This window comes from Setaria viridis, chromosome 5, assembly GCF_005286985.2.
Source record: "Setaria viridis chromosome 5, Setaria_viridis_v4.0, whole genome shotgun sequence".
Classification (NCBI taxonomy): domain Eukaryota; kingdom Viridiplantae; phylum Streptophyta; class Magnoliopsida; order Poales; family Poaceae; genus Setaria; species Setaria viridis.
Window position 1 is genome coordinate 6194961 of NC_048267.2, and position 18030 is coordinate 6212990.

The window sequence follows — 18030 nt, forward strand, 5'->3', positions numbered from 1 at the left end:
AAATAACACACGTACTAAATTAAACACTAGTAATTTCTTTCTCTACCAAATAATCTTATGACAAAATCAGTTTCTTTTTACCTTTTTGTAATGCCTTTTTTATTTTCTTGGATTCAACAGCACTCCAGGACACAATCATGATTTATCGCAGATTAAGGCAGTCTTGAAACTAGTAATTTTGTGTTTTTGAGGGGGGAGAGACACCGCTGAACTTTAAAATGCATCGGAAGCCGTCTGCACTTAGTTTACATTTCACAAGTTGCTGATGCACGTCTCTTGACGGCCGGCATGTACTTGTTTCTTACTTAAAGTAGAAGGGGGACAGCATCAGATGGGAGTTAACGTGTACATAGCACAAACACTACAGGATTATGTTGATGCATATGTACTTTACAGTATCCATCTCCTCACGTCGAGGGCATCTTCTGTAGAAACTTCCCTTCTTCCAATGCCAGCAGCAGATGGCAACTTGATTTGTGTTGTACTAGTTTAATCATAGCATAAACTTGGAATGCTAACAATAATGCTTTTTAGAGAGCTATCCAAGTCCAAGATGACTCATGGAGAAAGGCAAAGGTCTCATCAAACTCGAAGCACCAAAACATGGCATGTTGCGCAGCACAAGGGCGTGTCCCTCGTAGAATCATCTTACTCTGGTCCCTTTTCTTATTGCTGCATTTTTTTAAATCAATTTGGTAGAGGATTTGATTGATGTGACCATCTCCTTTTAGAAGAAGAGAACTTGTTTTGAGCTGGAGCTGATCTCTGTTCCATGCATGGTTGTTTCCGAGATCTCATCTGATCCAATAATCAAGAACAAGAGATAATATTGATTTCATGACATGAGGTGCCACAACGATCCAGATCTCTCCTGTCACTCCAATTATCATAAAAATTATACTCAAATGATCAAAAGACACCAAGATTTTTAGATAATGAAAATAGTCGTCGTACAAAGCCGTAAGACTTTGGTGCACAAGAATGAAGAAAACCACTGAATATGCATCAGAAGAGGGTCAGGTGAGGGATCAGATTGTTGGGGACATTTACTGGGAGTCTGGGACATTCTTTATCGTACAGCTGCTGCACGAGTAACTGAGAGACTGAGAGGTGATGATGCAGCTTCAGCTCCAGCATCATGGAGCTCCCCTACTTTGTGCCGTCCTTGAGCTGGCGGCCGGAGTGATGGTGAACTGAAGCTCTGAAACTGGAAGGCCTTAGACGGATTTTGTTTCCTTGCCGTTTGGACTCGAGTTGCCGTGCAAGCCTTTGGTCAGAAACTTGACAAATATGGAGCAGTGCGAGTTAAATGTACTGCTAGCTGCTGCCCTGGAAATTCTTTATGAAGCAACCACCACTGTCCAAATTCGGACCCCATGATGATTGCTTACTTATCTGTTAAGAAACTCTCATGCGTGTAGCGCAGATGTAATTGCAAGAAATAAATAGTAGTGAATTTTATTAGAACGGAGGGAGGAGCAAAGTATTGTGCAATTTGAGAATATAGGTCGTATATATAATCAAAATACAGGTTCTTATTTTTTGACACTGAATAAAATATCGTGTACCAGCATATGTTTTTATTTGTCAAAAAGACCATATTTGGATGCTAATTAGCTGCTTAAGCCAATGCTGCTCTTGTGATTTTCTCCAGCCAGATCCAGTGAACGAGAGTAAAAAAATGAAGGGAGCAGATGGGAGAGAATACCCTGGGCCCTAATTGAGGGTCGGCGGCATGAGGAAATGCTCCTGTCTTTATTATTACTGTAAAAAAAAATTGGAGCCTCTAAAGAAATATTCTCAGTTTCTTCGTCGTCTCTTGCTTGAATGCTCTCAATTCGTGGACAGGCTCAATAATTTTATGTTTCGGTTTTTTCTTTTTACCTTTTGCTAGCATTTGCTGTGGTCCCCAGCAGTACTGACGGACCTGATGATTGACTGAGCAAGTGACGGAGCCAGTCGTAGGGGGGCTTGGCAGGAGCCGTGGGCCCCGCATGTCCGCATTTTGACTATTGAAGCTCTCTCCACGTTAGGAAGAAATTAACTAGCTACTTTCTTGAGTATTTGGTACATAGATTAACTTAGCTGGCACCCCTAATTCACCAATCCTAGCTCTGTCCCTGACTGAGCATTATCGCGTTGTGCTCAGATTTTTTTTGAAAAAGAAGTCTGCTAAGGCCCTGCTTGTTATCCAGCTTTTATAATCTAAGCTGTTATCCAAACACTTCAGATTCAGCTTTTATCATTCATCAGCCTCATATCATGGAAGAATCTCTCTTAGCATTCTTCCCAAGCTAGTTCTACCCGCTTGCGTGATCCAACCATCCACAATCCAAAGAATCTAGACAATCTCCAGCTTTTAGTAATCCAATCTTAACAATCCACAATCTATAAGCTAACTTCCACGATCCGGAGTGGATCTAAACACGGTCTAAACTCTAATTAAAATGAAGTCATACCCAAATTATTCGCTGCAGTTTAGATTAGTTTTTAGGGTTTAAAAATGAGAAGTCTAGCACTCAAGCTCTAACTTAATTTGTCTCCATATAATTTAGACATATAGAGTATTTTTATAGGAAATACATTTTTTCCTACATTGTCGTCAAGATCCAACTCTTAAGTTTGACACAAGAACGGACCGAATGCACAAAGTAGGCAAACCACCACATCACGCAAACAGACGTGTTGCGGCTGCAAAGTTTGGACCTTCTAATTAGAATTAGAATATGCAAAATTTAGAAGTTCCGAGTAGAATAGAAATTTAGGGTTTCTACAATAGTCACTAGTGAAATGTTCAACGCTCGCTCAAAAGAAATCTTGTTTGGGACAACTGGACAAGCACTCCACACTAGAGGGCCTCTAGTCTCGTCTGGCCAGCTAGAGCATCCTCAAATGCCACGGAGCCAAGAGAAAACATCAACTAGTTTTGAAAAGGTAAGGCGAAGAGATATTAATAAGAGGTAACAAGAGAAAAGGTTGAGCACCGCCACATGGAGCCCACTAGCTGAGTAGAGAACCTAGAGGTGCATTTGAAAAGTCTATGGACCTAAAACAAATTTATCTAGGCGTGCATTTTACTCTATTTTGAGATACTTAACAATGGACGCTGGATCTATCATTGCCCGAAACAAAATCATAAGATCAGTCCCATCTTCGGGACACCTAGCTTTCACATCACCCCTTGTACTCCATTGTATTTTGCTTTTGTTGTTTGACTAGCAGTCTCTAGCTAGTCCCCTTTTTTTTTGGTGAAACGATAGCGAAAAGGTGAGGACACCTTATATTTTTTTTCACTCCTTTGGGAGCACGAAAAAAAAAAGATCTTTTCACACATACAAAGAATCATCAAATTAATTATTTTATCACGATGTTCCTTTGAAATTCCTAACGAATTTCATTCTAACGAGACCTTAATAGTTCACGCGCAGCGAAATTAAAACAGAATATTGCCACCCAAATGGCTAACGATAATTTGCTCGCTCAAACTCGCAACGTTGCCTGAGAACCCCGAGCTGGAAAAATGGCGATAATTGTGGGGGAATATTCTGGAGGCGCTGGACGAGCATATTTCCGTATGGCAGGTCGCAGCAGCACAGCACATTCGGGTGTATTCTTGTGGTACGCCGTACACGGGATAGTGTATCGTCAGCTAGCTAGCGATGATGCATTGCAGTTGCAGGCTTGCAGCTAGCATGAAGATGACCTGAACGGGAAAGGTGACGGCGGCGACGATCGGCTGGCGACAGGCCGGCGGCGACCAATCCGGCACGGCCAACACGGCAGCAGCAGCTACGTACGTACTGCCGGGGAGGCTCTCGTACACGTGTACGGCCACATTTACAAGGCTCTGCATGACTGCATGGGCAGGCCCCCCAGTCTCCTGTGCACGTCTGTGGCTGCCACTGCTGCTGACATGCGTGCTCGTGCCTCTCATTTCCTTCCCGTCCTTGGTACGTATCGCTCACCTCTGAGCCTCCACCCGATTTAAATCCTGGTCGAGTGGTGGTGCAGCCCAATCATTGGCCGCCGCGCCATAAAATCACAGGCGGTGGTGTGGGTGAGGTGAAACCCTGCGCCACGGAACTCGGATTACGAATTTACACTCGTTATCCAACTACTGTGTACTTGGTCCCTCGGCCCACAGCATGCAAGGACTTCGTGATTTCAAAATTTGTTCACAGATACTTTCCTTTTGATCTTTATCTTAGGTTTATACATTTTGCTGTGCATGCATATATATTTTATGTTTGATACACATACACGGGGTAAAAAAATTGTACCTAGAAAGATCAAAATGATCTACAGTTTGTAACGGAGGGAGTAAAACTTTTGACCTAATCTACCTAGATAGGAAGGATTTAATATTGCCATTTATGATATCAGTTAGCAAAATTTAATTGCATAGCTGTAATCTATATGCTTGCTTAAGGGGTATAGGTGTCTTTTCCCTCCCTTGGTTAAGGGGTATATGTGTATTTTCCCTCCCTGTTTAAGTTTATCCCAAAATCCTTTTAAGTTTTGTTCTAGAGCAAGCGAGGGAATATGTGAATAACACGTATTGCAAAAGTGCGATGATTGGGCTGAGAAATCCTAAACTACCCATAGGAGCTTTCCTCACTTGCTCCATAACTCTAATGATGGAGTAGGCATATGCATGTTAGTATGTTACATGCAAGTTTGTCCAATCCACTAACATGGTTTGCCATGTCATGTCAGGCCACCATTAAAGGCATCAAAGGAAGCATATGGTGACCGTATTAGGCTCCCAAAACGGGAAGGCTCAAGATTAATGTCCAATTTGTGGTTGGGTGCCTGGCCATGTCTAGGTCATGGCAGGTGACCCAATAACTGTTGCTAGAATGGACCAGATGGGGTTCATTCCAGCCATTTATGGTTTGGCACTCACCCCCACCACTTCCATTTTTTTTCTTTTGCAAATGTACTTGAATGTGATTTTTTCCCCTTCTGATTTTGATGAGTGATGACCATCATTTTCCTTGCCCACATGGTCAAAATCCTGTCCACATAATTTTAAAGGAGATTGATTGATGGATGTCTTGTGGAAGTACTATTTGCATCAGCGGCATGGAAATCTTGTCTATCCTCCCAGCGCCCTTGCACAAGAAAGTAGGCTTTTACATGTTCCTATTTTTACCTCAGTCTTTTTCTTTGTTTCCCATTTTATGAGAGGAAGAATTCCAATTCTTCTCAAACACATTGCTAGAATAAAAATCATATTGTTCAGAGGCAATTTTTTTTTACTACAACTGTACATGGGAGAAGTTTTTTTACTACAACTGTACATGGGAGCTGTTTGAATCTTTTCTTTTTTTTAACATCTCTTATTATCAAACTAACAAATTCATAAAAATTTCAAGGACAATAAAAAAAATCACGTAGTACCACTAGACGAATAATTCGACCATCACAATTGAGGATCAAGCCTAGCTGGGTCGCTAGAGGCTTTCAAAAAGGAGCACAGCCACCTAGACCTGAACCCACACGCTCATTATTTGACATTGCAAATTTTCACAATGCGCTCTCTATGTTTCAATGACACATGGAGCCCACATATTGTGACGCTGCTAAGCAACAGATTGTATAAAATTGCAGGAAATCCGGAAGCGAATTCAGCTGAAAACACCGAGCCCAAAGAATTTGAATACGGTAAGTATGCACCTCCACCGGTAACATATTGCCAAATTATCGAATTAATCAATTGCACCATCCAGATTTGCAATTTGAAATTTTTAAAAAACGCCCCCATGTGTCGCATTAGCCGTGCCTAACCCAGCACAGTGGCACTGGACGGGGAGACATGGATTTAAGTTGGTTTTGGCGTCTTATGTTTAAAAATCAAAGAGAGAGACGAAGGAGGTGGCCGCGGGTCCCACCTTATGAGGAGCAACTTAATACACAAAGAGGAGAGAGAAACAGCATCGAGCGAGTCATCAATGCCCCCAATGATCCCTTGCGAGACTCCGATTTCTCCTCTCTGTCTACTCTCTCTCTCTCTCTCCTCTCTTTCTCTCTCTCCTCTCTTTCTCTCTCTACCTCCCTTCCCTTTGACCGACTCTCTCTCTCTCTTATAAAAAGATTCGCCGCTTCCGCTCTCAGGGCTACTACTGCAACACCTCCCTCCTCTCTCTGTTATCCCCTCCCCTCCTCTCTCTCCAAACAGTTTGGTCTGCAGCTGCCGCCGCTGCAAGGGAAAGCGAGCGCGAGGAGAGGGACAGCGAATCCCCGGGGGTCGCTTTCGACGGCCTGGATTGCCCGGCACGCGGGATCGTACGGCCAGCACGCGGCGGCTGTCGCTTTCCAACGCGTACGTGCTCTCTCTCTCTCTCTCTCTCTCTCCGACTTCTCTCCCCCGCCCCGCTTCCCATGCTCCTCTACTACCTCTCCCGTCGCCATCGCCGCAGGAATCCCGGATTAGCTTTCCTGATCAGGAGGGGGATTAGCCGCAGGAATCCTCTTTTGCTTAGCGGGCGCACCCCCGTGCCCTGCCTTCCCGCGATTCTATTATCCGGGGGGTTTTTCTGTTGTTGGCGGCGGCGGCGGTTACTGTTTCTGTTGCCCTTTAACTGGACTGTTGCGGCGTGGATTAATGCGCTCCCTGGCCGTCCGCCGGCGAGCAGCCCGAGGTGGTGTCCCGCCCGGCCGTGCGTGCGGGTGCGGCCGCCGCAAGCGTGCGGGGGGCGCTGCAAGGCGCCAGCTTTCCCGGTGTCTCGTGCTGTTAACGCCCAATGCCTTGTAAAAAGCTCGTCTTTTTTCCTCGATTTCGTTGCCTGCATCACTATGCGTTCGACTGCTCATCGAGCAGAGCTAGTGCGCTTCCGTTCGTGGGGGACTCTGAGCTCGCCGGATGATTTTCACCGGATTTGATGTGCGCATCTTCAAATTCTCTCGGCCTTCTTTTTTGCGGTGTTGCAAAAGCTGCTGCGTTTTAGCTTTTCTGCGTTCTTAATTTGGCGGAGGCGTACGGATCACTGTTCGCCCTAATTATTTCCACAGTTGTTAAACCGCGGGCCTGTTTTACATGCACTCTCTTCTTTTTTGAATTGCTCGATCCTTTTTGCCCCTCTTTTTCGTGCAGGTGTGTTCTTCTCCCGCTTGCTCCTTGTTTGGTCTGTTGTGCTCTGCTCTCGTGCGTGCGGCCTTTGGTTGCAGCACACACACACAGCCTTTATGTTATTTTGGAATATCGAAACGGGTTTGGAATATGGCACCTAGCAGGAACGCCACTGAAATCATTTTGGGGATGGGTAGGACTCACTGAGTGATCTCTGCCAAATGATAGAGCAAGCAGTACAGAACTTGTCTTTAGAAAAGTAGGTTTTGTGCTTCAAGGGTACAGCTAGATGTTTTATGCCATAGACCATAGTTTTTTTTTTAAATGGCAATTTTTTTTTTGGTTCTAGCAAATGATTATTCCCAGATATGCTGGACCATTCATGACATTTATCCACTTGTACCTACTGGTTTATTTCCTTGGCCTTGGTTGCGCACTATCCAGATGTTAGTTATTTATTTCACTGCAAGACTCGATATTGTGCATCTGTAGCAATGTGCTGCTTTTTCCCCCCTGGTGGAGTGGCGAATTTTTGCCTTCCTGAAGGTCAATAAGATTATACGGTCTCATATGCTACAATGGATATTTTGCAGACAGTAAATAGCCAAGGCTTACGATGGAGGTCAATGGTCATCACAAACCTCATGGAGAATATAATGGCAGCGGCTGCAATGGTAGTGTAGGATCGTCCAATAACTTTGGTGATGTCGATCCGTTGACAGAATGGTTTCGCAAACCTCGAACGGTCACGGTCTTGCTTCTGGGAACAGGCTTTTTAATGTGAGTTTATAGTCTTTTATCTGTGGAAACTTGTATAGACAGGAACATATGCTTTTTAGATATAATAATGATGTATTGTTGATTATGGTCTGTTTTGGCATTTTTGGTAAACCTTTTTCATCGATTTGAACCACCATTGTTAGTATTACTTAGAATATTACTTAGCAGATTGTTTTATGTTCTTTGTCAGTTGGGAAAGTGGTGTTCTGGATCCAGAAAGGAGCTTATCTGCTGATCGTGTTTCATCGGTTAAAAGGTATTTGTAAGGATTTGTCCTCTTCTATTGCTTTTTATTTTTTGCATTGATATTTTGTTAAGAACCTCCTTTGGTTCTGCACTCGATATTTTCCGATCACCATTTTTTCACCTCATGTGCTGATTGCCATTTTAAGGAGGGCTTTTGCACTAATTTGCACTATCTTTTGTTAACAGGGGTGTATTTGCGATGATTGCTGTTTTTTTGGCTTACTCTTTTCTTCAGGCACCTTCAACGTGAGTTACAGAGCTCTTTACCTAACTTTGATTATGTTGAACCACCATATAAAAAAAAGAAACACAACTCGTGGGGATGGGGAGAGATGTCCCCAAGGCATTGCAATTAATGTTGAGAAAGGCTCGGAACGCCTGCAGCCTAGGACACAACCGTGTTTATCTCTGAAAGCAGTTTACCCAATGAGTTACCTTATCGCCATATAGATAGATATAATAAGGATAATACACGCTTGTTGGTACAAAAGTGGTGCATTCCTGCATACCCGATGTTCAATCTAACATATTGCTAATATGATTCAGCAAACAACCTTCCCCTGCAGATTGCTTCATTTGCTTAATAGTTGTCCTTGCCCCCCCCCCCCCCCCCCCCCCCCCCCCCCCCCCCCCCCCTGATGACATGGGATTGTTTGCCATTTCTTAAAATAACTGAGCAAGGGATTCATTTCTCTGCAGAAAAGCATGACTTCCTCGAAGTCTTCTCTATAGATTTAGTTATTAAGGTATGTTGCGTTTAAGCAAACTGCTACTGACATTTGCTTCCACTGTGATTTAGTGTACTCATTAGACCACATCCTGCCATTTGGAGGCTGGTCCACGGGATGGCAGTTGTCTACCTTGTGGCCCTCACTTTTTTGCTTTTCCAGGTAAGTGCAGTTATCATTAACCTTGCTCAGTAACTCTTTTAAGATTCTTTCACTGCACGTACCTACTTTCTATTTTTTATATTTATTGAGCAAATCTGTAATTCTGTACCTACTGTTTCAAACATTGGTAATGAATCACATAGATGTCCAGATGTCCCTGCCTTGTTGTGCTGCTTAGCATATGTCCAAAGTACCTGACCTCATTCTTAACTTAATTTAAAGATAAGCCATTGATTTTTTTTAAAAGAAAGAGGTATCTACCAATCATATCAGCAACATAATATAAAGGTACCAACAACAAGTGCAAGGACAATTTGGTGTAACCTGGAATTAGTATAACTTAGTTTGAATCTTTTTTTTTTCTGAATAACTTAGTTTGAAACTAGGGTGACTAAAGAGAGTTATGATTTTTTATGGTAGGCCTTAGCTTGTTTATGCAGTAGGAGCATTTTCTAGATGGCATATTATACTCCTGTGTTTCAGATGGTAGAGGATATTCATATAGGTAGTCCAAATGCCAACAACACTTTGTCAAATATCGTATGATATTTATAGAACATATAAATAAAATCAGCTGGCTGTTTTGGAAGAAGTTGATTTCAGCTCAACTTTAGTTCATTCTGCATCACATTGGTTGTGCAGTTAAGCAATCGTGTAACTACTTTTATACATATTTTCCATATCTTTCTTCAAAGGGTGCTTTCACCCCCTCCGAGGTTTGTAACCATGTCAGGAGCTGTGCACTCCTGTGCTTCCACCATATGAAGCCGATCGCAGTCCCATATTTCCCTCCATACCTTTACTTTGATGCTATATTTTCTTAATTACTCCATGGCTCATCCTCATAAGATAAAACCAGTGTTTCAGCAAGTCAGAGTACAGTGGCGAAGATATTAAAGAGGAGCAGCGAAACCTAGTAAGCGTGGCATTTCATATTTTCATTTAATTCATTTTGCAGACTCGTGATGATGCTAGGCAATTCATGAAGTATCTTCATCCTGATCTTGGTGTAGGTAATGCATTCAATTTTCCAATCTGGTTCATAGTGTAGATTTTGAAGTGCTTGAATAAACTCTGATTTGATATATCTAATTTGAGCAGAATTGCCTGAAAGATCTTATGGAACTGATTGCCGCATATATGTACCTGACCATCCAAAAAGCAGGTTTAACAATGTTAATGTATGATGACTTCATTCACTGACCTATTTCTCATATACTTACTAAGCAGTCCTGACTATTCAATATGCTTCAAGTTACTGATTTGAATATAGGTTTTCTAGGAGATCATTTTTGATGAGTTTGTTATCGCTCATATCCTTGGATGGTGGGGTAAGGCTATAATGATACGGAACCAACCACTTTTGTGGGTGTTATCAATCGGCTTTGAGTTGATGGAGGTATGTCATATTCCTTTTGGCATGTACCTTCCAGACCTATATTCCTAATGTAGTGTATATGCAATGCAGCTCACTTTTCGTCATATGTTGCCAAATTTCAATGAATGCTGGTGGGATAGCATTGTCCTAGACATATTGATCTGCAATTGGTTTGGTGAGATTTTTATGTGGCTTTCAGTATTTTTCTGCATAGGCTTGCTTGTTTTGCCCCTGAATACCTGCATTTAGCACATATTGAAATCGACCTTTTGTTTTATGGCTTTATTGACTTACTGCAACGTGGGTTTACTGTAGTATAAATGTATAATACTAATTAAGTGGTATCCTCTGATGACCTCGACACTTTAATTACATGACAATACCTTACTTTTTTTGTACATGCCCTGGCAACATTGAACATGGCACTATGATGAGTCGATGATTGCAAACAAAAATGATCTGTCTTCTATTAGGTTTTTCCTTAGGTTTGGATGAGGAACAGAGCTATGGAGGTTTGCAGGAATTGTATTTCATGAACTGGATTATTAGTTTCTGAATTTAGAAAATGTTTCCATTCATATCTCTGTAAACTCAATGGTTACTCTCATTTGTCATTTCTCTTCAATCTGTTGGTTCTTGCATGTCATCTTTATACTGGTTTTCCTAAGTCTTTGACGAACACTTCTTGACTGAGGCCATTTTGTCTATGGTTCAGGTATTTGGGCTGGAATGAAAACTGTGCGGTACTTTGATGGGAAGACATATGTATGGGTTGGCTTGAGCCGCCAACCCAACATTATCAGTAAGGTACGTTCATTGGATGTTCAGGCAAATGAGCTGTTCTGCAAAGCGTGCAGCATCGCTGGATCTTTTTCCCTGTTTTGGTGGATGTTCCTCTTTGAGGGAACATATTGGCTCCCAAACTGTAGGTGATGTTTGTCCTGCTTTAGTCCCATGATAAGGTGATAAGTCCTAGGCATGTGGGATGTGCTGACAAATCAAGACAAGGACCCTCTTAGTCTATTAAAATGTCCCTTAGCTGGCCTGGACTTTGTGTTATTGAGTAATGAGTACAATCTCCCAAGTGTTTCAGTGCAACAGCTCGCACTCTCATATATGTTTGATACAGTAACTGCAACACATAGGCATTAACATAAAATAAAACTAATAAAATACATATTTTCCTCTATTTTTCAAGTTTGTAGAAACTAATAGCTTCTATAAGTTATTTCGTGTTTGGTAACCAGTAATTTTCGTTCAAGCTATGTGTGGCTATTTGTTTCAGGAACTATCATCAGTCTTTGAATCTTGATGTAACATTGATAGTTGGATTTTCACAGAGTTTATTTATTTTAACATTTTCTTCTCCTTAGTTCAAAAGGACGCTAGGCCAATTCACACCAGCACAGTGGGACAAGGATGAGTGGTACCCTCTTCTGGGTCCTTGGAGATTCATCCAGGTGCTGAGCCTTTGCATCGTTTTCATGGCTGTCGAACTGAACACATTCTTTCTCAAGTTCTGCCTGTGGATTCCTCCGCGGAACCCCTTGATCGTCTATCGGCTGGTTCTTTGGTGGTTGATTGCGATACCAACCATCCGCGAGTATAATACCTACTTGCAAGACAGGTATGATTTTGAAGTCACTTGTTTCAGAATTTACAAAGATGCCCTGCAGCAATCATTATTCAATTGCGATGACTTGTTTCATCCCAACACTAGTGCTGTTCCAATAGCAGTAAATTTGGATGCTCAGTCTACTGAAATGCTGACTATGAACTCTTTGCCGTGCTCACATGCTAGACCTGACAGTGGACATGTGCTTGTATGTTGGCTATAAATGGCTCCTGTCTACTAGACATGGGTTGCATGTGAACTGTGCATGTAATAACATTTTGGAATCAACAAGTTAATTTTTACAAATAGCATCCCAGTCTTGCCATTAGTTATTGTGTGATTTTTAGTGAAAATTAATTATGTAATAATCGTTTTCAGGAAACCTTTTAAAAAGGTTGGATCTTTCTGTTGGCTTTCCCTGGCCATATGCATTGTGGAGCTCCTAATCTGCATCAAGTTTGGATATGGTGAGTATCACTCCAATTTCTCTTCGCATGTAACTCAGCATCGCAACTTCGCAAGTAATCTTTTACCTCCTTGAAGCATGCTGACTTGTGCTGGATCCTGAACAGGTCTCTTTCCGAACTCCATGCCGTCGTGGTTGATCACACTCTGGACGGGGATCGCCTTGCTTCTCGTGCTCTTCCTTCTTGTCTGGACTTGCAAAATTTACCGAACAATGATAAGGAAAAGGTTATAAATTGTGATGAAAATTATTGATTTGCCCCCCCATTCTTTGCTCAATTTCAGTGTTGTCGTGTACATAAAATTTATTCAAATTGTGTACATGTAGCGGTAGCCAACCCTGGTGATCTGAAGAGGATTATCCATGAGAATTTTTTTATGCCTTTCTTTCGATTTTTCATCAGCAAAGTAGGATATCGGTTCCCCTTTATTTCGTTTGTAACGATGTACCTTATCCATTGGCTCTGAAATGCGAAGTTCCCTTGATGCAAACTATGAAATAATGATCCAAATCTTTTCAGTTGATAGTTGTTGAAATTTGTTTGAAACACTCTTTCGAGAACCGTATCCCACGACCCACGCTCTAAAAATTGTTTCTCCACGCGCGGGGAATCATTATTTACATCTGTTAACGTGCCCCTCATTTCTGAAGATTCGCTGACCGTTCTCTTGGGAGGGCGTATGTTTATCGGATCTGCTGGTTGCAGGCTTGCAGCGCACGGCCTTGGGCATGGGAATTTCACTTGATTTCCTTTCAGTGTTACAGTGTAGCAGCGTGTACCTGTATGATGTGAACCCATTGGCCATTGCTCAGCCTGACTTATTGGCTGGTGATTCAGGTGTTTCATTATAATAAAATGTGTGGAAGGTAGGGGGTAGTTCTGCACTGCTGATGAATGTGCTCATGTCCGGGACACTCTAGGTTGATCCTCCGTGTGGTTCCAGCAGGCCCATGCAAAGATTCGTATTGTTTGCTCCACTGTGCATTCACTTGTTCTTGCTCAGTGTCAGAGCTCGGACCTTCAGCACGCAATTGATGGATGAGAGGCGGGCGCGATTCAAAAGAAAGCGAAACTAGTGTCAAGGGCCCAAGGCAGGCCCAACTTCTTTCTTTTGTCCTTTTGAGTTTTGAGAGGATTGGGCCGCCCTCCAATTTGACAGCTAAGCACCCCACCACAGTCTGCGCTTTCCCCAGCAGCCCAACAGATGCGGCCCTAGTGGAGGCCTGTTTAGATGGGCCGGCATCTCGGCGAATCCATATACGATGTCCGAGACTCGAACTTAAATAATCCCGGCGCATCGAACGCTCGCCGGTCGCCGCTACTTGCGCCGCCGTCGCCGGCGCATCCGGCCCCCATCCCGACATCGAGCGCTTCCACTGGTCAAACCCCGCCCACCGGGTGCCTCCTCATTCGCACTTGGCCGCCGGTTACAAAGCCTCGCGTCTTCCTTCCTGCGCGCGCCGCCGCCCCCCAAATGCCGCACGAAGCTCGCCCCTTCTCGCTGCTGCGCTCCACTCCGGTGAGGACCACCAACGGCGGCTCGTGCTTCCCTCCAAGTCCGCCTGCCACTCGGTGCTGACAAAGGTAATCCCTCCGATTTTTGCTTTTGACTATACCAAGACACCCGAGACGCTGCGGCGGCCTTCCTTCCGGGTAGTGGACGCCAACTTGGACGGCCACTTCCTCGCGGGGATCAGCTTCCTTATCTTTATGGCCGGCAATTGTCGGACGGCCACGGCGTGGATTTGGTGTTGGCCCCTGCTGAATCGGTCGTGTGGGCGACATTTTTGAATTGTTCTCAAGATGTAAGGAATGGTAATGACTCGTACATACCAGTTGATTGCCTGACCACGAACAGTTCGTTCGTTTATGTGTTGTTGAGGAATACGTGGCCATCTTACGTGGGTGACCTTGAGGCTTCTTGCGGATACTTGGCCACCATTCCTCTTGGAGATCGTCCAGAGAACGCAAGTTTTGCAGATTTCGTGAGGTTCATGAGATATGGTTTTGACGTCCAATTTCCAGTGGTTACTGACAGCGAGCGCATCGCATGGGGAACAATCATCCTTGACGTGACATATCAGTGAGTCGAATTAAATGACCTTTGTATCTCATTCCATTCTCACCCATATTTATTTTAGTTTCGTTGGGCCTTCTCCTTTTGTCTCGAGCTTAGGTGCCCTTCACTATACTTGTTTGGTCTTGCAGTCAGTTCCCTAAGGAAAATAAAAAATAAAAATAAGGTTTTGGACATTCTTGTGGTTCATCTTTTTGCCTGGCAGCTGCATTTACACATTGCCGTGTTATTTACCAAGTAGTACCATTTTTTTTAGAGTATGGAAGAGTTTCCAATCTCTGCGACCATACACAGCCAGCCAAATAGTACCATTTGCCGATTCCTTGCGGATTGTGAAGTGGATCCCTGGTACTTTAAAATTGCATATTCTCGATTATAATTCCTTGTAACTGAATCTACATGTTAATGCATTCTAACTGAAATAATATAAACCTGTTCGTGCATTTGCATGCAGTATTATGCAGGTTCGTGTTGGCGCCACTAGTGGCATTGTTCTTTCTAGCCTACAAGTTTTGGAAAACAAGGATAACTATTGATGCCGTGGAGAAGTCTTTGCTCATGCAGCAAATGCTCGGTCCAATAAGATACACCTACACAGACATCACTGCTATCACAAGTCATTTTAAAGACAAGCTCGGGCAAGGAGGCTATGGCTCCGTGTACAAGGGTGTGCTGCTCCCGGGTGATGTTCGTGTTGCCGTCAAGATGCTAGGTGCCTCTAACTGCAATGGAGAAGATTTCATCAGTGAGGTGGCCACGATTGGTAGGATCCACCATGTCAATATTGTGCGCCTCATGGGGTTTTGCTCTGAGGAGATGAGGAGGGCACTTGTCTACGAGTACATGCCCCGTGGATCTCTAGACAAGTATATATTCTCATCAGAGAAGTGCTTATCCTGGGACAAACTCAATGAGATTGCTCTGGGTATTGCCAGGGGAATTAACTACCTGCATAAGGGGTGTGACATGCAAATTCTACACTTTGACATCAAACCACACAACATCCTTCTTGATAACAATTTTGTTCCCAAAGTTGCTGATTTTGGACTTGCCAAATTGTACCCAAGAAAAAGCAATTTTGTGCCAAAGAGTGCTATAGGTGGAACAATTGGATACGTAGCTCCAGAAATGGTGTCCCGCGGGTTTGGTGTCATATCTAGTAAATCAGATGTGTACAGCTTTGGGATGTTGCTGTTGGAGATGGCTGGAGGGCGCAGCAACGCGGACCCGAATGCTGCAAACTCAAGTCAAGCATACTACCCATCATGGGTGTATAGCCGGCTAACTCAGCAAGAAGTAGGCGAGATCAGTGACACCATTGATATGCATGATTTGGAGAAAAAGCTGTGCATCGTTGGGCTGTGGTGCATCCAGATGAGGCCCCATGATCGGCCAGCAATGAACCAGGTAATAGAGATGCTTGATGGCGGCGTTGATGACCTGGAAATGCCTCCGAGGCCATTCTTTTGGGATGACGATGAGCGGACGCCTGCGGCGGGTTCTTACTATTTGTCCTCTGAACTGAACACGATAGAGGAGGATGAATGAACTGTATATGCTTGTGACAAGCTCAGATTATGGTTGTATCGTGTGTGGTAATGTCCTATGTATTTCATATGAACCTTTGTGCTGCAACGTTCTGTTTCGGACAAGGAAGTAACAATAGAGCCCTGTACTGGTTATGAATGTGCTCATGTCCGGGCCTGGGACAGACACTCTAGTTTGGTCCTCCGTCTGGACTCTGGAGCGTGGTTCCAGTCCAGCAGGCCTATCTAAATATTCTTATTGTTTGCTCCACTGTTGGTTCACTTGTTCAGTGTCAGACCAATTCTTATTCATTGAGAGAGAGATGGGTGATTTCAAAAGGAAACGAAACTACTGTAGAGAGGACCCAAGGCGGCCTCCCAATTTCTGTTCTCCTCCTCCACCTTTTGAGAAGGATTGGGCCGCGCTCCAATTTTACAGCAGCATACGACCAGCTTAGATGCGTTCCTAGTAGTGGCCTGTTTAGATGGGCCGACATCTCCGCGAATCCATATAGATGGGCTGACATCTCGGCGAATCCATACAGATGGGCCGAAACTTGAACAGATCCCGGCGCAGCGAACGTTATCGGGCCAAGATTTTTCTAGCCTCTCCACACCATCCACCAGCGGGTGATTCGTTTCGGCCATCTGCACGAGACAAGTGCCAACAAGCAGCAAATCTGTCGCCTGATGGATTCGCGATGATTGATCAACCCATAACCGCGAGTTGCTAACCACCAACGATTAAAATTTGGTTCCGGAAATGGCATGTCCCGCATCCACGGACAATACCAGGGCGCATCTCGTGTCGTTTCTCGCTTGCCTGTCCCGGTTACCGGAGTTGTATGGTGCGGCTTCGTCACCTTTGCGAACGGAAAAAGCCTCTAATTTGTCGCTATGGGATCGCCCCGTGCTAAGCTATGAGATCGCCTGCTGGCTCGCACTGATTGGTCGTCATCAAGCTTGGTCGCGTCCTACACTTCGTCTCTTTTCCTTTGGAAACTGTAGTTTGTTCCTCCGTTTTAAAATATACGTTGTTTTGACTTTTCTAGACATGCATATATAGTAATATCTATGTATCTAGAAAGTCAAAACGTATGATCTACATCTAATATCTTAATACAATAGTGTTAAAAGAAGTCACCACATTCGTCAAGAGTGCCTATAAATTCCCACGTTAATCCAAAAAAAGAGAAGAATATGCACAATTGGATTTTATGAAGATCTAACGGTCTAAACTAGCCAAAAAGCACATATCAAATAAGACTGATAAATTAAACATATAATTCGGAAATTAAAAAAGTAATAAAATTATTGACAAGATATGGTATGCGATGGAAATAATAAGAATGTGTTTCAACCTTCCATAGACTCTACAATCCATAGTGTATGGCATGGAAATAAAAATGTCAAATACAGCATATAAAAACGTACATAACTTTGTTTTCTATACAATTGGAAAGTACAATAGGAAAACAAAGTGTCATGCAAAGTGTCATGCAAGATTTCCTTCCGTTAGTTTGTCGTTGGTTTTCGTTTGCTGCACCATCGTGCATACACGACAATGTACATCCATTCATATCAATGAAATTAATTGTATATTGGTACTAAAACCTATACGCATGTATGGTATCCAAATCAAAATCGTGAGACATCGCACATTCATATGGAAGAAAAAATAAACTCGAGCTTCACCTCTCGCCAAGATGTATCTGGATGCCCATTCCTTCGCTGCAAACCAACATCTTGTTGACACTCGTTATTGACACACTTTTAATGCTATTTAAGTGGTGTTTTCATACATTTTCTTATATTAACCCACCACTTGGCACCTGAAATAATCCTGTTTTCGCATATACATTGTATTTTGGAGGATATTCTGTTTCCGTAGGAAATTGGACTATATTGGAGCATAATTGGACAAGGCTCTGGACGAGCAACAACCCAAAGAAAGACGAAGGCCAACGGGCTCAAAAAAG

At 43.3% G+C, this 18030-nt stretch overlaps 2 protein-coding genes across 4 annotated transcripts; both read left to right on the plus strand.

Moving 5' to 3' along the window:
- The first annotated feature begins 6098 nt into the window (after positions 1–6098).
- LOC117858207 (CDP-diacylglycerol--serine O-phosphatidyltransferase 1) lies at positions 6099–12938 on the plus strand. Of its 3 annotated transcripts, none has more exons than XM_034741230.2 (13): positions 6099–6325; positions 7670–7852; positions 8043–8108; positions 8285–8344; positions 8898–8988; positions 9947–10001; positions 10090–10169; positions 10271–10387; positions 10457–10541; positions 11082–11173; positions 11740–11993; positions 12360–12448; positions 12554–12938. In XM_034741230.2, the coding sequence occupies exons 2-13, from the start codon at positions 7689–7691 to the stop codon at positions 12679–12681; spliced, it is 1281 nt and encodes a 426-aa protein (XP_034597121.1). In that variant the 5' UTR covers positions 6099–6325; positions 7670–7688; the 3' UTR covers positions 12682–12938. The 3 variants fall into 3 exon arrangements, with proteins under 3 accessions (XP_034597121.1, XP_034597120.1, XP_034597122.1); XM_034741229.2 differs by having other exon boundaries at positions 6100–6325; positions 7666–7852; XM_034741231.2 differs by lacking the exon at positions 6099–6325 and adding an exon at positions 6380–6753 and having other exon boundaries at positions 7666–7852.
- A 1365-nt stretch (positions 12939–14303) lies between these two features.
- LOC117855880 (rust resistance kinase Lr10) lies at positions 14304–16342 on the plus strand. Its single transcript, XM_034738276.2, has 3 exons — positions 14304–14531; positions 14782–14873; positions 14980–16342. The coding sequence occupies exons 1-3, from the start codon at positions 14443–14445 to the stop codon at positions 16071–16073; spliced, it is 1275 nt and encodes a 424-aa protein (XP_034594167.1). The 5' UTR covers positions 14304–14442; the 3' UTR covers positions 16074–16342.
- Positions 16343–18030: the final 1688 nt, after the last annotated feature.

What these genes read in the sequence shown, in the direction of transcription:
- LOC117855880 (XM_034738276.2), top strand. Translation starts at nt 14,443, where the DNA reads ATGAGATATGGTTTTGACGTCCAATTTCCAGTGGTTACTGACAGCGAG. An exon ending in ATCCTTGACGTGACATATCA is followed by an intron (nt 14,532 to 14,781) that starts GTGAGTCGAATT and finishes CATTTTTTTTAG; the next exon opens with AGTATGGAAGAGTTTCCAAT. An exon ending in GATTGTGAAGTGGATCCCTG is followed by an intron (nt 14,874 to 14,979) that starts GTACTTTAAAAT and finishes ATTTGCATGCAG; the next exon opens with TATTATGCAGGTTCGTGTTG.
- LOC117858207 (XM_034741230.2), top strand. Translation starts at nt 7,689, where the DNA reads ATGGAGGTCAATGGTCATCACAAACCTCATGGAGAATATAATGGCAGC. An exon ending in AATACCTACTTGCAAGACAG is followed by an intron (nt 11,994 to 12,359) that starts GTATGATTTTGA and finishes AATCGTTTTCAG; the next exon opens with GAAACCTTTTAAAAAGGTTG. An exon ending in CTGCATCAAGTTTGGATATG is followed by an intron (nt 12,449 to 12,553) that starts GTGAGTATCACT and finishes GATCCTGAACAG; the next exon opens with GTCTCTTTCCGAACTCCATG.